Source organism: Eptesicus fuscus, chromosome 11 (genome assembly GCF_027574615.1).
Source record: "Eptesicus fuscus isolate TK198812 chromosome 11, DD_ASM_mEF_20220401, whole genome shotgun sequence".
NCBI lineage: Eukaryota > Metazoa > Chordata > Mammalia > Chiroptera > Vespertilionidae > Eptesicus > Eptesicus fuscus.
In genome coordinates, this window is record NC_072483.1 from 627,304 (window position 1) to 648,545 (window position 21,242).

Below are 21,242 nucleotides of genomic sequence, written 5' to 3' on the forward strand. Positions count from 1 at the left end.
TCCCTCTCTGAAATCAATAGAAATCTGTTTTAAAAAAATAGAAACGCGAAGTCATCAATTCAAATCCAATAGCAAGTATGTGAAATTAAAATAATTTATTCCTAACTTTATTATTATTTTTAATTTGTTTTTATTTTTTAAAATTTCTTTATTGGTTAAGGTATCACATAATTGTCCTCATCCCCGTATTCCCATCCTGAACCCCTCCCCACACATGCCTCCACCCCAGCGCTGTCCATGACCACTGGTTAGGCTCATATGCATGCACACAAGTCCTTTGGTTGATCTCTCCCCTTTATCCCCACCCTCCCCTCCCCTCCCTCTGAGGTTTGACAGTCTGGTTGATGCTTCCCTGTGGCCGGGTCTGTTTTTGTTCTTCAGCTTATGTTGTTCATCATTTCCCTTAGATGCGTGAGATCACGTGATACAAGAAATACACTTATAAGAACCGAAAATGAGACAAGCAATAATGGTTATGCTGAGAGGCGAATGAATCAGTCTGTAGTGAGTTTCTTTCTGGGCCAACAGTTCTTTTGAGACCCAATTTCAATGTCAAACAGTTCCTTATGTGTACATGTCGGCAATGATACTTCAGTTCTGGGTGGTGGACAAATGGTGGTAATGCAGGTCCGACCGTCTCTGGTTTGGTCCTGGGCATCCTAACTTTGATAAAATGTTTTTTATTGTTCTTTCTGAGGCCCCTGCTGTGCTGGCGCTGAGGTTTATTGAACAGCTCTGTACTGTGGGTAAAACCACCGAAGTCATCGGCAGCCCTGGGATTCTGGGGGTCGGGCAGGACCCTAGGCTGGTGCAGCTGGCCCTTCCGGCCCGCGAGAAGGCCAAATTGAAAGCTGGTCAGAGGTGCCCCTTCCCGGTTGCTGGGCTGCTCGTCAGGCCACCGCCCAGTCAGTGCGGCGGCGGAGCCCTGACGCTGGGCAGAGGCCCGGGGCTGGATGCTCGCGGGGCGGGGCCAGGTCGGACTACAAGTCCCGGCGCGCCCAGCGCTCGCGGGGCCGACCCGGCATGCACCGCGCCTGCCGCCGACGCGGCCCTAGCGGCCTCCGCAGGGTGTGCGGCGCCGCCGGCCCGCCTTCCTGGGCTCCTCGCCGCGGGTCCCTCGCGATTCCCCCCGCCCGACAGCGGCCCGACCCTGCAAAGCCGCCTCTAAATTCAACGCCAGCCAATACCGTGCGCCGGCGGGGCCACGTGACGGCGCCCGGAGGGGCCCGGCGGCGCTCGCGGAGCCCCTGGAGAGCCCCTCCGCGCGTCCCGTCACCCTGCCCCGGTGGCTGCCGGGATACGGACGGCTCGGGCCGGTCCCGCTCAGTCCTCCAGCCCGGGGGCCCTCCAGTTCCGCCGCCGGCGCCGTCGCCCGCCCGTCCGCCGCCCGCGGGCCGCTTCTCTGGGCCCCCCAGGCGCATGGCTCCATGAGGCAGGAAAAGGCGGCGCGCGAGAGGTCCCGTCCGCCCCGGCTGCGCCTGGCCCGGGAGAGAAGGTGGGACTCGGCGGCGCCTCCCCCGCCGGCCGCTGGCCTCCTCCCCGGGGTCGCGGCGAGGGCCCGGGCCTAGGGCCAGGGCGGGGGAGGGCGGTGGCGGGGGAGGCCTGCGGGCCGCGTGTCCCACGAGGGCGGGGGTCGGAGGCGCTGCTGGGCGAGGCGGGGCTCCCGCTCCCTTCCGCGCGGCCTCCGGAAACAGTTTCGGGTCCGGGTAAAGTTGGGGGGTCTCGGACCTCCCGGCGGCCCCTCCCCGCCCCCTCCTCCCAGTCCGGCCACGGGTTTCCACGTCCGCGCTCGGCCCCTCGGCCCTCCCCGTCGCCGTGCGGTCTTCCCGGCCCCCAGCTCCCTCCCCTCCCCGGCCTGCTCGGCCCCGCCGGCGGCCCCGCTCCACGCGGGCTCGTGCCGCTCTGCACACGCCCTGCTCCTCTCCCCGGCGTGCTGTGGCGTGGCCAGCCCCACCCTCGGTCCTCCCTGCCCCCCACCCCCCCGGGGGTGTCTGCCTCCTTCCCAGCGGGGGTTGCCCTTCACTCCCTGCCCTTCTCTTCTCCGCGCCGTGTCCCGACCTGAACTCCGGCCGCTCCGCCCCCTGGTCCCCGCGGGCCCCCCTCACTGCCCTGCTCGGTGGAGTAGGTGGGGCCTGGAGCCTCCTGTTGACAAGTTTGGAAAGAGCTCAGTTCTCTGCTCTTAGTTGGTGACGAGACTGATGGAGACTGAGAGTAAGGATGGATGGCTCTTCGCCACGGTCAGCATTCCGCCGCCGCACGAGGGCCTGTCCTCGGACCCTGGCCTGCCGTCCAGTGACTTCAGCACCCTCTCTGCAGCAGAGGATGTGGGAATTTGTGGGCCTTCTGAAACCGGTGGAGAGCCTCGAAACGGTCTATCTTGGCCTGAGAGCAGGTTTTGATATAAATTAGTGGTGGGGAAAGTTTAATGTGCGTCTCATGTTGGGGTTCAGTAAAACCTTTGACCCTCTGGCCTCGCTGCTTGGTGATGATGCCGAGGAGGAGGTGAGCCACGCCTGGGACTGCCATTGCCGCCTGATGGTTAGGTTCTGAGATGTTTGAAGTTCGGAGAGCCAGCCTCTTCCTTAGCTATTTGTGTTTTTAGAAGTTGCTCTGTTGAATTGTAGTTTTTCAGAAACCGTCTCTTACATCTACACTACCTTGATTTTGTTCATTCACTGCACCTGCATTTCCATCTTAGGTACAGGAAGAAAGAATGGAATCGGAAGGAAGAAAATTCATTTCAGAGACAAAATAGCTCCCCTCCTCTGTTATAGCTGTTCCCTGGCAAGACAAACTTCCTGCTTCAGTGAGTATTACTTTGGATATTTAGAATAGAAGTTCATTGTTTGTTTTAGGCCTGTGTTAGGACTTGAGGGTATAGATTCTATTTTGTTTACTTGATTTTTCTACTTCCATGTGGGGGTCTTAATGTTGATGAAATTCTTTCCACTTGCTCTTTTTAAAAATAATTTAAATATGTAAAGACAAGTTTATTGTTCATAATCCCAGTAGAGTGACGTGACCTAGGTGGTAGTATATGTAGCATTACACTTACCCTCTTTGTCTGAATACATAAGTCTGGCTCTGTCCCTTCACAAATTACCCTTTAAAAAAAAAAAAAGAGCATAACTCGGTTCAGTTCCTATCAAGGTCAGTTATTGGGTCTCTTCCATACAGTTATAGTGTTCAGAGATTTTTGGAACAGTTTGCCCTAAATCTGTTATGGTGATGCTATTATCTTGAAAATAATTAAAATTCTACATGAAAACAAAGTTCTGGAAAAAAAGTATTGAATTTTAGAGGAGTGGGGAGAGAGAAACATTGATTGGTTGCCTCCTGTACTCGCCCTGACCAGGAGTCGAACCTGCAGCCTTTTGGTGCATGAGTCAGCGCTCCAACTGAGTGAGCCACCCAGCCAGGGCTTCCTTTGAGTTTATTTTTTTTTTTAAATATATTTTTATTGATTTCAGAGAGGAAGGGAGAGGGAGAGAGAGATAGAAACATCAGTGATGGGAGAGAATCATTGATTAGCTGCCTCCTGCACGCCCCACACTGGGGATCGAGTCCACAACCCGGGCACGTGCCCTGACCGGGAATCGAACCCTGACCTCCTGGTTCATAGGTCGACGCTCAGCCACTGAGCCACCCGGCTGGGCCCTTTGAGTGTATTAATAATGGTATGCAAACATTTTTTAGATTTTTTTTTCAGAGTGCTTCGCATCTTTTTTATTTTTATTTTTTGGTTAATCTTCACCCGAGGATATTTTTCCATTGATTTTCAGAGAGAGGGGAAGGGAGGGGAAGAGACAGAGAGAGAAACATCAGTGTGAGAGCATCAGTGTCTCACATCAATTAGTTGCCTCCTGCACGCACCCTACCAGGACCAGGATCGAGCCTGTAACCATGGTATGTGCCCTTGACTAGAATCAAACCGGGACCCTTCAGTCCGCAGACTGAGGCTCTATCCACTGAGCCAAACCAGCGAGGACATGGTTTACATCTATTGGAGCCTCACAAACCCTCTAAGGGAGGCAGGGAACAAATATTTTGTTTTACAAATGAAAGAACTGAAGCCCAGCCCTAGCTGGTTTGGCTCAGTGGATAGAGCATCAGCCTGCGGACTGAAGGATCCTGGGCACAATTCCCATCAAGGGCACATGCCTGGGTGTGGGCTCGAACCCCAGTGTGGGGTGTGCAGGAGGCAGCCAATCAATGATTCTCTCTCATCATTGATGTTTCTATCTCTCTCCCCCTTCCTCTCTGAAATCAATGAAAACATATTTTTAAAAAAAGAAAGAACTGAAGCCCAGAAAGATCTGGCACATAGTAACGGGAAGGGATCTAAAAACAAAAGAGAACTTTTGATCCTATATTTATGTTTTTACTTTTAAGTTAACGTGAAAATGTATAGTTCTGTGAAGTTTTCTAAGTCTAACTTTTAATTATGTAGATAAATCTATATTTTGCAGGGAAAATTTTCACACAGCAAGTATTTTGTGTATGATGTGTGTGATGGGGTTTCAAAAATAAGGAAATGATTATTTGAAATGATTACCAGAATGTTTATGGGTTTTTCATTTGACTATTGTTTGGAATAGTTCCATAAGTCAGCCAGAATTGTATCTCAGGTGCCATCTCACTACTCATGTGATGCAGTTTTTATTTAACTCTCGGACACACAAAGGAAAGATCTGTTCCCTTCTGTATTAAAGCTTGATTTGAACAGTTACCTGTACACTAATAAGAGAAAAATATGCAGAGACCTCATTTTTCTTAGCCTCTTTCCTACTCCTTCCCTGCAGTAAGGTGGTGCCCTGGTGAACTGTTTTGAGCTTGTCTTCAAAAGGTGAGACCTGGTGTGTTTTTTCTCACCTCAGGCTTTTCTAGCTATTTTAATCTGATTATTTTTGCAATCTAACTTTGATGGAGTTCTCTCAGTACTCAGTATATATCGAGACTTCTGTAATAATAGCATATCTAGCAAGTTTAGTTTCTTTTTAGTATAAACTTAGGAGGAGCCAGACAGAAGAGAACTGTGTACCACTACCCTTCAGCCCAACAGTCGTTCTTTTTTTAAAATGTATTTTATTGATTTTCTACAGAGAGGAAGAGAGAGGGATAGAGAGTTAGAAACATCGATGAGAGAGAAACATCGATCAGCTGCCTCCTGCACACCTCCTACTGGGGATGTGCCCGCAACCAAGGTACATGCCCTTGACCGGAATCGAACCTGGGACCTTTCAGTCCGCAGGCCGACGCTCCATCCACTGAGCCAACCCGGTTTCGGCCCAACAGTCGTTCTTTACGTGTCCTGGCACTCACAGCGACAAGAACGGTGGGTGGGTTGTTAGAAATGGTTGCTCTTCCAGGAGGCAAGCATTACAGTCAGTGGAGTAATAATCACATGTTACTATTATCATCTTTTAAACTACAGGGTGGTTCTTTTTTTATTATTCTTTATTGTTTAAAGTATTACATGAGTCTCCTTTTTTCCCCCATTGACTTCTCCCCTGCTCCCCCTCCCCACAAGGTGGTTCTTAATAGAATTTTATTATGAAGGCACTTATTTCTGTAGAAATGGTAAGAATTCAGAGCCAGGTTGTTTTTGGAACTGACCCTACTTTTATTAATAGAGACACTGGTAGTGTTGGTTACAGCAGATACTTTAGGAAATAGTAGTTATAAGTTAAAGAACTGCTAAATGCTCTCAATGTGTTGCTCATTGACTACTCACAAGTAACCCTGTGAGGTAGCAGGAGCCCGAGGCCACACGGGTGTGCAGCCTGCCTGAGTGCACAGCCAGTATGTGGCAAATCATAGTTGGGATTTGAGCCTAGACTGGAACCCCGAAGCCTAGGTTCTGTACTCTGGAGATGGGAACTGTTGTGGCAGTGTCAGCTTACTGCTTGCAGTGATTTAGGAGTATTGGAAGAGGAAGGCCACTTCAGTCTGGGTGTCCTCCCCTCAGTACTGATCTTTATACCTTGTTTGTAAACATCAGCAATTTATAAGACAACATTTGTATTAACTCCTGAAATCATAAATTGCCCTTATGGCAAATAAAAGTGCCCCATCAATTAAAAAAGAAAGAAAATTCTTCTCAAGTGCAGTTTAAAAAGTAGGTATGGTCTGCCCAAGGAAAGCCTCGATCAACCTAAAGTTAGTATCAGCTGAGGCCAAGTTCAGGATTGAGCAGTTACTGGTGTGTTTTAGCAAAGAAGACAGCTACTAGCATAAATCAAACCAGGAAGTTCATGTAGGAGATATTTCACCTAACTTTTGAATTATCCATATTGGCTATCCATTTTCCTATGAATTAAACCATTCCTAGGTTTGGGCTGAATAGAGTTGACATTGTTGATAAGAATAAATACTTAGAATTTAGCTCCAATTTCTGACACACTCTCCAGTTAGCATCAGGATGGAACCAAGTATTTAAAGATTAGGTTGTGCCATAAACATCCTATATAATAAAAGCCCAATATGCTAAATGTCCGGTCGACCCGTAGGCAATTCAACCAATCAAAGCGTGATATGCTAAGGCCGCTCAGCTGCTTGCTATGACGTTCACTGACCACCAGGGGGAAGACGCTCCAACTGGTAGGTTAGCTTGCTGCTGGGGTCCTGCTGATTGGGAGTGAGCGATTGGGACTGAGGGAGATGGGCTGGACACACCTAGAGCCCTCCTGCAGTCCCTCTCCAGCCGGCCAACCTCCTGCGTCCCTCCCTGCCCCCATTGTGCATCGGTGGGGTCCTTCAGCCTGGCCTGTGCCATCTCGCAATCGAGGACCCCTTGGGGCATGTCGGAGAGCCAGTTTCACCGGATCCCGCAGGCCAGGCTGAGGGACCCCACTGGTGCACGAATTCGTGCACTGAGCCTCTAGTTCTTCTCATAAAATGGCAAACTTAAATGAAGTCAACTAGGAAATCCGTAGATAAGATGGCTGGTGTGTATACCATATGCAGGGCACCAGGTTAGGTGTAGTGAGAGGTAAAGGCATCCAGCCCTGAGGGTGAGGGTGAGGGTGGCTGCAGGGCTGGCTGGGACTGAAGTGACAGAAGTGACGGTAGAACCCTGCCCGCTTCCCCGCAGAAAGGGAGGAGGAGTTGCCAGCTGGCCTGTTGTGGACCCTAAGGAAGGTGTGATGGCTCTTCAGCATTGAGAACATTTTTATTTGTCGCTTGCTAAGTTGGGAGGTGAAACAGTCATTCCTTTTATTTCCTCTAGCTTTTTGTGGAAGTACATCTTCGTCTCCATCTGGTGGAAATCCATTTTACCTAGTTCATTCTCATTCATCTCTAGTGAACAGAGGAAAATGAGATCTCTACTACTGGCTCTAAGAGTGGTCCTTGAGTTTAGCTTTTTGTTTTTGTTTCTTATTACATTTTTATTGATTGATTTATTTACTTATTAGGGAGAGAGCTAGAAACATCCTGCACATCCCCTACTGGGAAGTGAGCCAGCAACCCAGGCATGTGCCCTGACCAGGTATCAAACCTGAGACCTGTTAGTGTCTGGGTCGATGTTCAACCACTGAGCCACCGGGCTGGGTGAGTTTAGTTTTGAAAGTAACCGACTGAGCCGAAACCGGTTTGGCTCAGTGGATAGAGCGTCGGCCTGCGGACTCAAGGGTGCCGGGTTCGATTCCGGTCAAGGCATGTACCTTGGTTGCGGGCACATCCCCAGTAGGGGGTGTGCAAGAGGCAGCTGATCGATGTTTCTCTCTCATCGATGTTTCTGGCTCTCTATCCCTCTCTCTTCCTCTCTGTAAAAAATCAATAAAATATATTTTTTAAAAAAAAAAAAGAAAGAAAGTAACCGACTGAAAGCTTGAGAGGGTCTCAATGATATAATGTGTCTGTAAAGCAAGGATTTTTACACTAGTTTCCACTTATTTCAGATGAACTGACTTTGCAATAACTATTCAGTTACTCGTACTAGGATCAAAGTACCATTTTGGCTAGTTTTTATGAGGTTTTGAGGAAGAGTAAGAACAAATTCCCACATTGTTTTAGAAGAGATGTTGAGTATATCTTTAGGGGTTTTTTTGTTTATTTATTTTGTTTTGCGCTGTTATTCTGAGATATCTTACGCTGTACTCTCAGGTGCCAAGCTGTGGGAGAAATGAGTGTCTGCTTATTGTAGGATGCTCCTGGAAGCTGAGTCTGGGACTACCTGGTTGTGGTGAGATGCCTGCTTTGTTGGAGTAGGATTAGAAGAGTCTCTAACTAAAAAGAAAGTTTTGATGAAATTGGTGGATACTGGTTAATGTAATAAATAAAAGTATTTCCTACCAGCACCCTGTTTTACATAGCGTTCTTTTTTTTTTTTACTTACTGACTTTTAGAGAGAGAGAAATGTGGATTTGTTGTTCCACTTATCCCTGCACTTACTGGCTGGTTTCTCGCATGTGCCCTGGCTGGGGATCGAAACCACAACTTTGGAGCATCAGGACAACTCTTCAACCAAGTGAGCCACCGGGTCAGGGCTACTTAACATTCTTTATTGTAGTTCACTTAATATTTGCTTTATACTGAAAGATAAGTAAAATGTTGGCCCCCTTAAAAACATGCCTTCAGAATAGTTTAGGGAAGGAGGGAGCGGGAGTCAGTATGTAGGCTGTAGATGAAGTCAGATTGGCCATATGCCCCGGCCGGTGTGCTCAGTTGGTTGAGGGGCATCCCATGCTGCACAAGGTCTCCAGTTTGATTCCGGGTCACTGCACATGCCTGGGATTCAGATTTTGGGCTTGATTTCCCAGTAGGGGGTGTGCAGAAGGTAGCCAATCAGTGTTTCTCTCTTATCGGTGTTTCTGACTCTCCCTCCCTCCCTCCCTCCCTTTCCTTTCCTCTCTTTGAAATCAACAAAAACATTAAAAAAAGGAAGGAGGGAGGGAGGGAGGGAGGGAGGGAGGGAGGGAGGGAGGGAGGGAGGGAGGGAGGGAGGGAGGGAGGGAGGGAGGGAGGAAGGGAGGGAGGGAGGGAGGGAGGGAAGGAAGGAAAGAAAAACGACCTGCGGACTCAAGGGTCCCAGGTTCAATCCCGGTCAAGGGCATGTACCTTGGTTGCAAGCACATCCCTGGTAGGAGGTGTGCAGGAGGCAGCTGATGGATGTTTCTCTCTCATCGATGTTTCTAACTCTCTATCCCTCTCCCTTCCTCTCTGTAAAAAATCAATAAAATATACTTCTAAATAAGTAAATAAATAAATAAATAAAAGATTGGCCATATGTTAAAAATTATTAAGGCTGGATATTGGGTTTGTTAAGCTGTTTTGTTTATGTTTTGAATTTTCCATAGATTTAATTTTATAGAATAAATTGTTAAGTAGTGCCTTCTAATATATCTTTGATGCAGAGTCCATGCACTTACTGCCTGGTTTCTCGCACGTGCCCTGGCTGGGGATCAAACCCACAACTTTGGAGCATCGGGACAACTCTCCAGCCAACTGAGCCACCGGGCCAGGGCTACTTAACATCCTTTATTGTGGCTCACTTAATATTTGCTCTATGCTGAAAGATAAAGGGCTGCCTTTGGTCACTACTTGAGAACATGGATTGAATTATTTGCTTAGTGGCCTCCCAAGAAATGCTTGGGCCTAAAGGGTCACATGATTTGGGTTGGTACTCTTGGTTTCAAATTGTAGCTTGGGAGGGTGTGGGGGAATTGTAATCTCTTGTGTTCGTTCCCACTGCCGATCAGTGGTTGTACATTGTGTGTAGGCAGAATATTCTCAGAATTAATTTCTTCTGCCTTGGTGTGGTGTGAAAATCTCTTCTGTTGCTCTGTTCTGGGGTGTTTCCCAGTCAGGTAGTTGATAACACCTGCTAACGAACACCTGAGTTTGCCACAATCTCATAATATCTAGCTCTTCCTTCAGGTTTGCTTTGGTGTAATGAGAATGAGCGAAGGTTTCTTTAACCTTGGTGTTTCGTCCTTTCTTTTGGTTTCTTTGAATTTTGGGTCTCTGGAGGCACAGCTTCCAGGCCCTGTTGTCCTGTTAAAACTCCAACTCTCAAGAGATTAGATTGTTCTGCTTCATTTAACACATCCTATATAATAAAGCGGTAATATGCTAATGGACCATCACTCCAACACACAAGCTGTCCACCCCCATGTGGGCACAAGATGGCTGGCAGGGGAGAGCAGTTGTGGGGGACCAGGCCTGAAAGGGAGGGCAGTTAGGGGTGACCAGGCCAGCATGGGAGGGCAGTTGTGGGTGACCGGACCCACAGGGGAGGGCAGTTGGGGGGATCAGGCCTGCAGGGGAGGGCAGTTGGGGGGGACCAGGCCTGGGGGGAAGGGCAGTTGAGGGGGCCGGGCCTGCAGGGGAGGGCAGTTGGGGGCAATTGGGCCAGTAGGGGAGGGCAGTTACAGGTGTCCAGGCCGGCAGGGGAGGGCAGTTAGGGGCAATCAGGCTGGCAGGGGAGCAGTTAGGCATCAATCATGCTGGCAGGGGAGTGGTTAGGGGGTGATCAGGCTGGCAGGCAGAGCAGTTAGGGGCAATCAAGCAGGCAGGCAGGCGAGCGGTTGGGAGCCAGCAGTCCTGGATTGTGAGAGGGATGTCTGACTGCCTGTTTAGGCCCGATCCCACCGTGTTCAGGGCAAGCACTCACAGTGAAGTCCTGGCCCTCCAGGAGTTCGTGCTGGTGGGAGCAGTCAAACAAAACCCAGATGGTGAGAGCAGCTGAATAAATTGACACTTACTACATGCCAGACATTGTATTAAGCACTTCACATATGTTAACTCATTTTCCTAACAAACACACGAGGCAAATCTGGTTACTCCCATTGTGAGGAAACTGAGTTAGAGGTAATCCTGAAGCGTCAAAATTTGAACCCAGGCCAGTTGGTTCTGGAGTCAGTATTTTTCAACCAAGATGTTCTGCTCCCTCTCTTAATTGTCTGAACAAGACAATGAAGTCTGTGCTCAGAATCAGTTTAGTTTCTAGAAGTTTTAATGGATCAAGTGCATAAGGCTTTCTCAAAAAAATTCCTATTTTCAAGCCAAACATTGAAGAGTACAGAAGTACTATTCCTCAGCTCTTTCAACTCACTAAAAATTGCCCTAGATACAAAAATGTGTATTTTGTTATGGATCAGCATATATCAAGAACATAAATGAGTAAAACTTGTGAAATTTTTTTTTATCTCATTCAACTTAAAGACACAGGCTGTTTTTGTAGGAATAATGGCATTGCAAGTAGGTAGGTAAACATCTCATTTGATTTAAAAGCTGTGGAATTTATAACCAAAACACTATGTTTTAGAGCAATGCGTAAAAAGGCAGTGATGTGCTATGTGTTCAAATCAGAGAAAATTCAGGGAGAATATCTGGGGAAGGGCTCAAACATGTAGTCACTTGAGAAAAACCAGTATACTTCTCTCAAGTCAACAGAATTTTACAAACTTTGGTATAATCAATATTGAAATAACTAGGATCTATTTCCTAATTCTGTGATCACAACAGAAAGAGGACTTTGGTCATGTTATAGCTATACATTTCTACCTTGGGCTTTTTAAGAAAAACATGTAGTGACACGATCCTCCTCCCATTCACACGGTCAGAGGGCTCTCTGGCCCCTCTGATGCCGCACTGTGTTCAGCTGAGCGGCTTAGCTATGTCTGCTCTGCTCGGACAGGCAGAAAGGCCACCTCACAAAGGACTAGGAAGCGGGGGTCATTGTATGAAGAAAGGTTCCCACTAGGTGTAGCTTTTCCTGAATGAGCTCTTAAAAGGATAGAGAGATGTGTAGAAAGTAGAGTTCTGAAAGAAAATGAGTAGCATTTTCTTTTTTTAAAATATATTTTATTGATTTTTTTACAGAGAGGAAGAGAGAGGGATAGAGAGAAACATCGATGAGAGAGAATCATCGATCAGCTGCCTCTTGCACACCCCTTACTGGGGATGTGCCCGCAACCAAGGTACATGCCCTTGACCGGAATCGAACCTTTCAGTCCGCAGGCCGATGCTCTATCCACTGAGCCAAACCGGTTCCGGCTTGAGTAGCATTTTCGAATGACAGCTGTAAGGACAGAAAGATGGAAGCCTGTGTTAGAAGGTGTGCTTTTTTTAGAACAGCCGCTAACTGCTTTTCCCTGCAGTGGGGTCAGGGACTGAAATCACATATATTTACGTTAGTGATGAGGAAATGCGAAAGGATGTGGTTAACAAGGAAAAGCACGGGTGTTCCTCCGGGGTCCTTGGAAATGAGGGTGGTTCCATTTGGACCCTCTGAAGCAGTAGAGAAAGCGGCCTGATGACGCGTCCGGCAGGTCCAGTGCAGTCCTCCAGCCAACCTTGCAATGCCCTCCACCAGCCTTCCTTCTGCCCAGGCAAGAGAACACTTTGCTACCTGCCTCCATCCATGTTGACCATAGCTTCATGGAAAATAAAACATGGCTTTCCTTTAGGCATTCCTGCTGTGGAACTCAGGGTGTCTTCTAGTCCAGCTGGCCATGTGACCTGGGGGAGAAGGAGCATTGAGGCCTCTTGCCTGTGTGTGGAGACTCTTCCTTCTGTTTGTGTTTTCTCTTTCTAGATAACCGTTTGAGTCAGCACTCATCTGTTCTCTCTTTGGTTAGGGTTCTGTGCACTCCAGACCGCGAGCACTGAGTCAGGATGGGAAAAAGACGCTGCGTCCCTCCACTCGAGCCCAAGCTGGCAGCAGGCTGTTGTGGGGTCAAGAAGCCCAAGTTATCTGGAAGTGGAACGCACACTCACGGGAACCAGGCCACCACTGTCCCCGGCTCTAGTTCAGGACCTCTTCAAAACCACCAGCATGTGGATGGCAGCAATGGTCGGGAGAACGTGTCAGACTTAACTCTGGGACCTGGAAACTCTCCCATTACACGAATGAATCCCGCATCGGGAGCTCTGAGTCCTCTTCCCCGACCCAATGGAACTGCCAACACCACCAAGAATCTGGTGGTGACCGCAGAGATGTGCTGCTACTGCTTTGATGTCCTCTACTGTCACCTCTATGGCTTCCCTCAGCCACGACTTCCTAGATTCACCAATGACCCCTAGTGAGTACATTCATCAGAGCAGGGGACAATGAGAAAGGCAGATGGCATCTTCCCGCTACTTATAAAAACTTGAATGTGATTTAGGAATAGGATGGTGAGAAATATCCAGCAATATCTAGAGTATCCACTGGATTCAGTATTGGAAAGGGACTAGGTTATGTTTGGAGGAGGTGTAGGCTTGTGAAAGTAATGTTCTGGAAATCAGGATTTTTTTCCTGGCTTTTCTGTTGTTTCAAATGTACAGGTCACACTATCACATCGTCACATGTCACATCGTGGACCCCAGTAGTGTTGAAGTCCAAGTGAACTGGGAGCACCTGAGGGCCAGGCTGGAAACTAGGAGCTCATTTAATGGGAGCTGCGATGCTTTTATAGGGGTCCCCTCCCTCTGTTCATCAGCAATCGCATGGAAATCTCAGAGCTGCTGGCACCCCACCCAGGTGTCAGAATCTGCTTTACTGGTTGGTTGGTTGGTTGGTTTTGTTAACCTTCGCCTGAGGATATTTTTCCATTGATTTTTAGAGTGAGTAGAAGGAGGGAAGGAGAGAGAGAGAGAAACATTGATGTGAGAGAGAGACAATGACTGGTTGCCTCCCTCACGTGCCCCAACCAGGGCTGGAGATCGAGCCTGCAACCGAGGTATATGAGCTTGACCAGGATCAAACCCAGGACCCTTCAGGTCACGGGCCGACACTCTATTCACTTAGCCTAATCGGCCAGGGCTCTGTTTTACTCTGTAATTCAAGACTCTGTTGTTTGTCCCCAGCCCTCTCACGTGCCAGTGATGTAAGCAGTGTGTGTATAAAGCGTAAAGTGAAGAAACTCATGCCAGTGTTGGCTCCTTTCTCAGAATTGGAAGCAGCTCCGAGTTGCCTTGTAAGAGCTTTGTTTTTTGAGATGCTTGCAGCGCTCATTGACCTGAGGTCATTCACTCAGCAGAGGGAGGCATTGCACAGCCCACTGGGCAGGGAGTGAAGAGGCATGAAGAAAAGTCCTTGTTCTTGGGAGACTTGTTGAGTCGGCAAACCACAGGCACCAAGTTAAATAGTGTGCGGTGCACTGTGGGCAGAGTAGAGTGGAAATCGTCCCTCCTTGTGATGGTGTCAGAGGAGAAGAGATGAAGAGAAAAAGTCCTAACCTTTCAGGGCAGTATTGCCACAGGGTACCATAGTCAGAAAAACCCTGCTGAGCAGGTGCAGACGATCACACTGGGTGTGCGTGGGAGCAGGTATGTATAGAGGAGACGGACACAGGTTTGGGATAGGGTGGTGGCTGCAGCATTGTGGGCCATTATATTCTGGCTCGTATTTCCTCCTGCAAACACTGGACTACTTGAGGGCTGTGGAGTAGTTTTGAGACAGTAACTCTGGCTGGTGCTGTTCAAGTGTTATAGTACAAGGGAAAGACGTGTGGGTGGGAGATCCGCTTTGTAACAATGATCAAAGAAATAGGTAACTTTAAATTTTTAAGTTGCTTTTTATAAGTGTTTAACTCAAGCATCAAAGAGGTAAAGGCATAGGGGCATGGAGGAGTGTCAGGAAGAGAGACAGACCGGAGACTTCTTCTAGAACACCTGTCACCATCCATCTGATGTAGCCTAGAACGGAAGGTGGCAATTTCTGCTAGTAATAAGCTCTCTTCGGGAAACATTGTTTTTCTTCTCTGAACATTTATGAGCAGGAAATATTTGTAGTTGCCATTGGCAGAAATAACTGTGGGAACAGTGTGGGGCTGTAGGGAGTGCTTGCAGGTAAGGAGGAGGTGCGCAGGCCCATTGTGTCTTCATGAAGGATGGACTAGGGAACGTGGACATTCGAAACAGGGTAAAGAAGAGGAGAAGGACATGGAGAATTGGAAGGACACAAAGGGAAGTCCTGGGCAGGACGAGGACCTTAGCACATGCATGTGTCAGCAAGGCCTGTGGGAAAGGCTGCCCAGAGGGCCTTTCTTCCTGCGCCTTGCGAGGTGTCCTCCCCTGTCCCCGGACTGTTCGCCTCCCAGAAAGGAATAGGGTCCTGCAGATACTGGCAGTCCTTGTGGGGAATAACAGATGAGCAGGGAGAAAGCCACGGTCTGTTCTGATCCATGATTGACGTGGGGCTGGAGAGTGTTTTGTGTTTTGCTTTTTTAGTCCGCTCTTTGTGACATGGAAGACAGGGCGGGACAAGCGGCTTCGTGGCTGCATTGGGACCTTCTCAGCCATGAATCTTCACTCAGGACTCAGGGAATACACGTTAACCAGGTAATTACACGAGGCACACGATTGGTGGAAAAAATGGCGATCAAATTTATCTACAGAATCGAAAACAACTGCCAGACGTTATGTCTTCAAAGTAATAAAGAATGAGTGTTCTCTTCTTGGTAATCAGGAACTGTGGAGGCTTTAATCTGGTGAGTCACTTATGGTTCCAGTATAGACAGTTAATAGCATCAAGTTGTGTTTGCGCACATTGGTATGAATGGGTAATGGAAGTTCTCTGCGTAGCTCCAGTTGTAAATATTCGGGCACATGCTCCCAACTCCAGAGTAGCCTCACTTACGTTTTTTTGTCCCCTTCCAGTGCACTTAAGGACAGTCGATTCCCCCCCCTGACCCGAGAGGAGCTGCCTAAACTTTCCTGCTCTGTCTCCCTCCTTACTAACTTTGAGGATGCCAGTGATTATCTGGACTGGGAGGTGAGAACAGCTGCCTTTGGAACTCTGCGTCTCATTGCATTTGGGTTCGGGTTAGTACATGGTGATGTATCTCCTTCGTTGAGAGGGTATAAGAATGTGAAAGCTGAGACTGGAAACAATTATGGGCAGCATGGGTGGGCAGAAAGGGTGCTACAATATCAGAAGCAGAAAGAATTGTGTAGGCTTTCTCCTCCTTCCAAGTCTACTTGGGTTCACGTCCTTCTCCCATGCCTAATAAGAAATGATAATGAGGTGGGGGAGTAAAGGGGGACATCTGTAATACTTGCAACAATAAAGATAAATTAAAAATAATGACAATAATATTGAACAAACAACAAAAGAAACAATCATGATAAAATGGAATATTCCATATCCTTCTTGGTGAGCCCTTGAGTCAAAGTTGTTATTCAGAGTCATTTGTGAAGAGCCCGAGCCAGATCAAACCCTGTGGTATGTTCCTTTAATGGACTCGATTGAAGGTGGAGTATTGAAGATGGTCAGATGAGCAATTGAAAGAATTTATTTCTATAACCTTTATACTCTTAGAGAGGTGACTAAATGTGCAATCACATCTCAAGCTAGTTTTTTTGGCTTTTATATCTGACCGTGCATTCGTGATAAAAAGAGGCTCTTCTGTTTGTGTTTGGATGGCTGACATTTCCTTGGAATAAATCAGTGCCATTTATTTGGTTGTGTTTTTTTGTAGGTAGGGGTTCATGGGATTCGAATTGAATTCATCAACGAAAAAGGTGTCAAACGTACAGCCACATATTTACCTGAGGTTGCTAAGGAGCAAGGTGAGTGGGACAAATGGAATGTCATTGAACGACACTGGACCTAGTGTTGCCGACTACCAGGCCGGAGAATAGAGTGTGCGGTCTTCCAGCCCGAGTGCCCTTCTTCCTCCCAGTGCCTGCCAGCTTCTTCCGGGAGGAGGGGTGACCTCTGAACGATGCAGACGCTGCGGGGGGGGGAGGGGGGGGATTTCTCCTACTTGCTTATTTCACTTTCAGGGAATAGCTTTATTTCTTGTCCTCCAAGATCGGTGATTGTAGCAAAATTCCACCAGTCAGCTTGACCGTATTGTGGAGTTCATTGTAAAGGGAAGCTGCCCATATCGGGAGTTTTGAACTCTTGGTCATGAATTACTAAACAGTATTATACTTGGAAAAAGGCAAAACATAATTGATCCCATTTTTTAAAGAACTTGGTAGTGAAGGTGTTGGGGGCGAAGGAACTTGGTAGATACTAAGTTCTTAAACTGACATTGGAGATGGGAAATGGGTTGGGCAGGTTTCCCTTTAAGAGAATACCTGTAAGTGTTGTTTGTATATTTTGTGATATGTAACCTCATTTTCTTTCTTTCTTGGAATTTTTTTAATTAATATATAAATTAACACACGGTATTTGTTAGATGTGAACCTGAAATAGAGAAAATGTCCAGTTTATTATGTCAGTGAACTAATCATGTGGCTAGCGAGTTGCCTTGTTGGTTTTCACTGTGGTGTGTTTAAACTTTTTCTTTTTCTTTTCTTCTTTTTTTTTTTTTTTTATATATTTTATTGATTTTTTACAGAGAGGAAGAGAGGGATAGACAGTTAGAAACATCGATGAGAGAGAAACATCGATCAGCTGCCTCTTGCACACCCCCTACTGGGGATGTGCCCGCAACCAAGGTACATGCCCTTGACCAGAATCGAACCTGGGACCCTTGAGTCCGCAGGCCGACGCTCTATCCACTGAGCCAAACTGGTTTCGGCTGTTTAAACTTTTTCAAAAGCAGTGAGGACGTGACATAAAACGGAAGCCTTTTATCCACCTTTTTGAAATCATAAATCCCATATTTCTGTACAAGAGGGCACACCATAAGTATTTTCTAATACTGAGATGTGACGATAACTTAGGTAAATAATCAAAGTACTTTTGCCATTTGAATATTGATTGGGAAAATTAAAGCGTGGCACATATTGCAGTAATTTAGGGAGTTTTATTTGGTTCAGTTTGATATATCTGGTTGTATCTGTTACAAACATGCAAGAACAACACAGCAGCACTGTGTGAACAGCTTCCCCATCCTGTTAAAGGACTAGCTTCCCTCCCATTGTTAACTCTCTGTCATTGAAAACTGGACTCCAAGAAATCATCAAATGAAGGAAGGCCGCACCGAGGACTCTAAGCTGCAGCCCCCCAATTGAGTTTTCTCTTTCCACAGAACAGCCCTGGCTCCCAGCAGAGGTCCACAGCCAGTCTAAGCTGGAGCCATGTTTGTTCCTAGATAGTCACGCTGGGATCGCCTCTGACGGGAAAGGGACAGCGGGGCGGGGTCAGCCGTGCGGCCTGTGTCAGGCCATCTCAGGTCGCCAGGGTTTCCCTTGGTCTGTCAGTGAGGGTGCCCAGGCTCCCCCTGCCCCTCGCTAGCGGACGTGGCCACTCCGCCTCTCCCTGTGTAAGAGCATGACCCTCTGTCACTGTGCCCTGACCTCAGTGTGTCTCCTCTCCTCAGACTGGGATCAGATCCAGACAATAGACTCCTTGCTCAGGAAAGGTGGCTTTAAGGCTCCAATTACCAGTGAATTCAGAAAAACGATCAGACTCACCAGGTAACCCCGTGTCTCGTTGTCCTTGTCGTTTTAATCTAGTTGGGTTTGCATGGAGGGTGCTTGGTGGTGGAAAGGGGAAGAAAGTGTCTGCTGTCTCCTGACCACAGAAGTGCGGTGCGTGAGGCCCTGCGGAGACAGTGCAGCACGGCAGACTCCGCCTCCGGAGTGTCCCAGCGGCTAAGCGGAGAGCAGGGGAGCAGGCGAGGCCACTGAGCAAGCTGTGGTGTCTGTGCCAGACCCGCTTGGGGGAGGCTGATGCGGTCAGTGGCACCTTAAAGGAATAGTCAGAAAACGCTTCTTAGGAAGATTGGAGAGGAAACGCCCCTGCCTGTTGGGAGTGAATGCTGCTTTGGGGGGCTGCCTAGTGTGGCAGAGTGGACGAGGCCTTGGGGTCTGAAACAGCCTCACCACTTAGCCATGGCACCTGGTCAGTTACTCTGCCACGCTTAAGTGGAAAAACTCCTGTCGGTGAAAAGCGAATGGGAGTGCTTAGGGTTGTTTTAGGTTGTGGTAAGGTAATATATGAGGAATTTCTAAACCAGGGCCAAGCATAGATGTCAGTTCTCTTCCCATCCCTACTGAAATCTACAACACAGAGAGGTTTAGCTTCTATGGGCTTCTGTGGGCCTCTGGCCCCTGATCTGTAAAGTGCTGACTAATCATATAGTAACCTCACAGGTCTATCTGGAAGATAACCCAGTGTTTTTTAAATGCTTTGGATTCCAAGAAAAATTAAAAAATAAACTTTCAAATACAAAGCATTATTATTATCATTATTATTATTATAATTTATTTGAACAGCCATTTCCCTGTCAAAATTCAGGAATAATCACCTTGCAGTGGAGGAGTGATTACAGTGGGAAAGAGATGGCTCTGGGTAAGGATTGTCACACCCAGCTCCTGTGGTCTGTAGTAGGCTCCATAGGTTTGTAACACCCATGCTTCGCATCCTGACTCATGGCTCTTTCCGGAGCAAAGCCGAAGGGCTATGAATTCTGTTCTGATGGCCCCGTGATAGATGGCATGTCCATCCTGGAACTGAGGCTGTCCTGAATAGCCCAGGGTCCCTTAACCTGCTTCATGAGAATTTGACCCAGAATTAGCTATCTGTGCCCTTTTGGTTATAAATAACTCGCTTGTTACTTTTTGCAAATGGAGGTTGTATTTCTGTCATTTTACCTCATTTTAACCTGAAAGTAGACTTGCAGTTTACACTGGGCCTTGGTTGCAGTCCTCTTCCAATCTGCCACCCATGTCCTCTGACTTGAGATTCTTCCTCCAGACCCCGTAGCAGTTGCTTAAGAGCAGCCTGACGATAAGCATATGTAGTGTTAACGGTGGGATGTGCAGAAAACACCTTCTCAGGGATATTGTGGTTGTGCTTTTTCATCTCGTTCATCTGTAATAACAACATTGTTTTCTCGTGCTGTCTTTCATTTTCTGTAAGTAAGGTTGCTCTTGGTCTTCCATTTTATTCTTTCAAAATGTGGAATAAGCTTTTGGTTTTCTATGCTGAGTGACTTTACTGAATGAAGTGTTGGGGTTCATGATACCCTTCCCTGTCTCCTCACACAGGTACCGAAGTGAGAAGGTGACAATCAGTTATGCAGAATACATTGCTTCTCGACAGCACTGTCTCCAGAATGGCACTCTTCATGCCCCGCCCCTCTACAATCATTACTCCTGACACACGGCTGCATGACCAGTCCCACCCCCCTGTGGCCACCCATGGCTATGACATCATTGGAGCGGACGCCTCCTCTTCCTGGTCCAGTTACTTCTATTACTGCACCATTTTATGATGCTAGCTTCCGTTGCCAAGTCTGCCTCCAGCTGACTCGGTGGTGTGGGGTGGGCGGGCGGGGTTATATTGAATGAAACAGAACTTGAGGGGCCCAAGCCTTATTTCAGCCTTTCCTCATTATGGGGTTCCGTTGGATTGGGGCTCCTCCATGACTAGTGAGAATTGCCTGTGGGTTCAGAAGGCCCTCGGCATGCACGTGGCCACTGCTTGCTGGCTACACAGTGGGAGCTGGAATTCCTGATTCCTGAAGGTTTACCCCACTTGCACCCTTGTAGCCTCCCCAGGTCGAGTAGATGTGTTTCCCTGGCAGTCTGGGCAACGGAGACCAACAAGACACATTTTTAGGTTATTTTAAATTTCTTTTTTTAAACGTCCAGTGTATTGCATACCAACAGTTGGTTACAACCTCCATGCTTCAGGAGTGGACGCCATGTTCGGGTTGGCCGTGGGCGCCGTGAGCCCTGTGAGGCTCCTGGACAGACACCACGTCCAGATGGAAAGGCCTTTGGATGGCGTGGCAGATCTCATTCGTTGCTCAATCAGCCTCCCAGGTTTAATTCTAACCCTGCTGTCAGTTGGATTTTCGGGCGCTCTTCTCGCGTGGAGTCTCCTGGTACTGAACAGAGAGCTCTGCGGTGTCACCTGCTGAGGAATGAACTGGGATGCCTGCAGGAGGTCCTGCCATCCTTGCTGTGTGCAGCGTGAAGGAGAGGCCTCCTCACCACCCGGCTACCTCACTCCTCGCCTGGTAGCAGTGCCTATAGCTGCATCTAGGTTCACAGAAGACATAGATGTTCAAACACGCATCTGGGTTGGGCTGTAGAAAGACACATTGTCACAGGAGAAAATCCTGGGTCTCCAAGCTGTTTGTGTCCTTTCAGGCAAATATCTTTAAGGGACTTAAAAGCAGAGGAGTTCCTTATCCTGCTTTCCCTGTAGGCGTGAGAAGAGAGTTGATTCAGTCCTTTATGGGACTTGAGAGCAACGCTGTGTGATTGCACCAGGTGAATCGTTATCTTGCTAATATGCTGGGAATCTCCACCCACCTGGGCAGGCTTCCCAACAGCTCACTTTAGTCTCGGTCATTCCGTTTCCTGTGGCACATGTCCCTTCCCCACAGCCGCCGACTAAGTAC

General features: G+C 47.9%; 1 protein-coding gene across 6 annotated transcripts; it reads left to right on the top strand.

Annotated features, from left to right (window-relative positions):
* The first annotated feature begins 1,052 nt into the window (after positions 1–1,052).
* On the top strand, positions 1,053–20,142 carry AMMECR1L (AMMECR1 like). Of its 6 annotated transcripts, XM_054723147.1 has the most exons (10): positions 1,053–1,495; positions 2,184–2,392; positions 2,699–2,806; positions 8,349–8,470; positions 12,585–13,028; positions 15,160–15,270; positions 15,589–15,703; positions 16,410–16,500; positions 18,207–18,303; positions 19,879–20,142. In XM_054723147.1, the coding sequence occupies exons 5-10, from the start codon at positions 12,622–12,624 to the stop codon at positions 19,988–19,990; spliced, it is 933 nt and encodes a 310-aa protein (XP_054579122.1). In that variant the 5' UTR covers positions 1,053–1,495; positions 2,184–2,392; positions 2,699–2,806; positions 8,349–8,470; positions 12,585–12,621; the 3' UTR covers positions 19,991–20,142. The 6 variants fall into 6 exon arrangements, with proteins under 6 accessions (XP_054579122.1, XP_054579121.1, XP_054579125.1 ...); XM_054723146.1 differs by lacking the exon at positions 8,349–8,470; XM_054723150.1 differs by lacking the exons at positions 8,349–8,470; positions 19,879–20,142 and adding an exon at positions 18,411–18,615.
* The last annotated feature ends 1,100 nt before the right edge of the window (positions 20,143–21,242 follow it).

Bases quoted from the DNA above. Each gene is read 5' to 3' on its own strand.
- AMMECR1L (XM_054723147.1), top strand. From the start codon at position 12,622: ATGGGAAAAAGACGCTGCGTCCCTCCACTCGAGCCCAAGCTGGCAGCA. The intron at 15,271-15,588 runs GTAATTACACGA...GTCCCCTTCCAG, and splicing joins AGGGAATACACGTTAACCAG to TGCACTTAAGGACAGTCGAT. The intron at 16,501-18,206 runs GTGAGTGGGACA...TCCTCTCCTCAG, and splicing joins TGAGGTTGCTAAGGAGCAAG to ACTGGGATCAGATCCAGACA.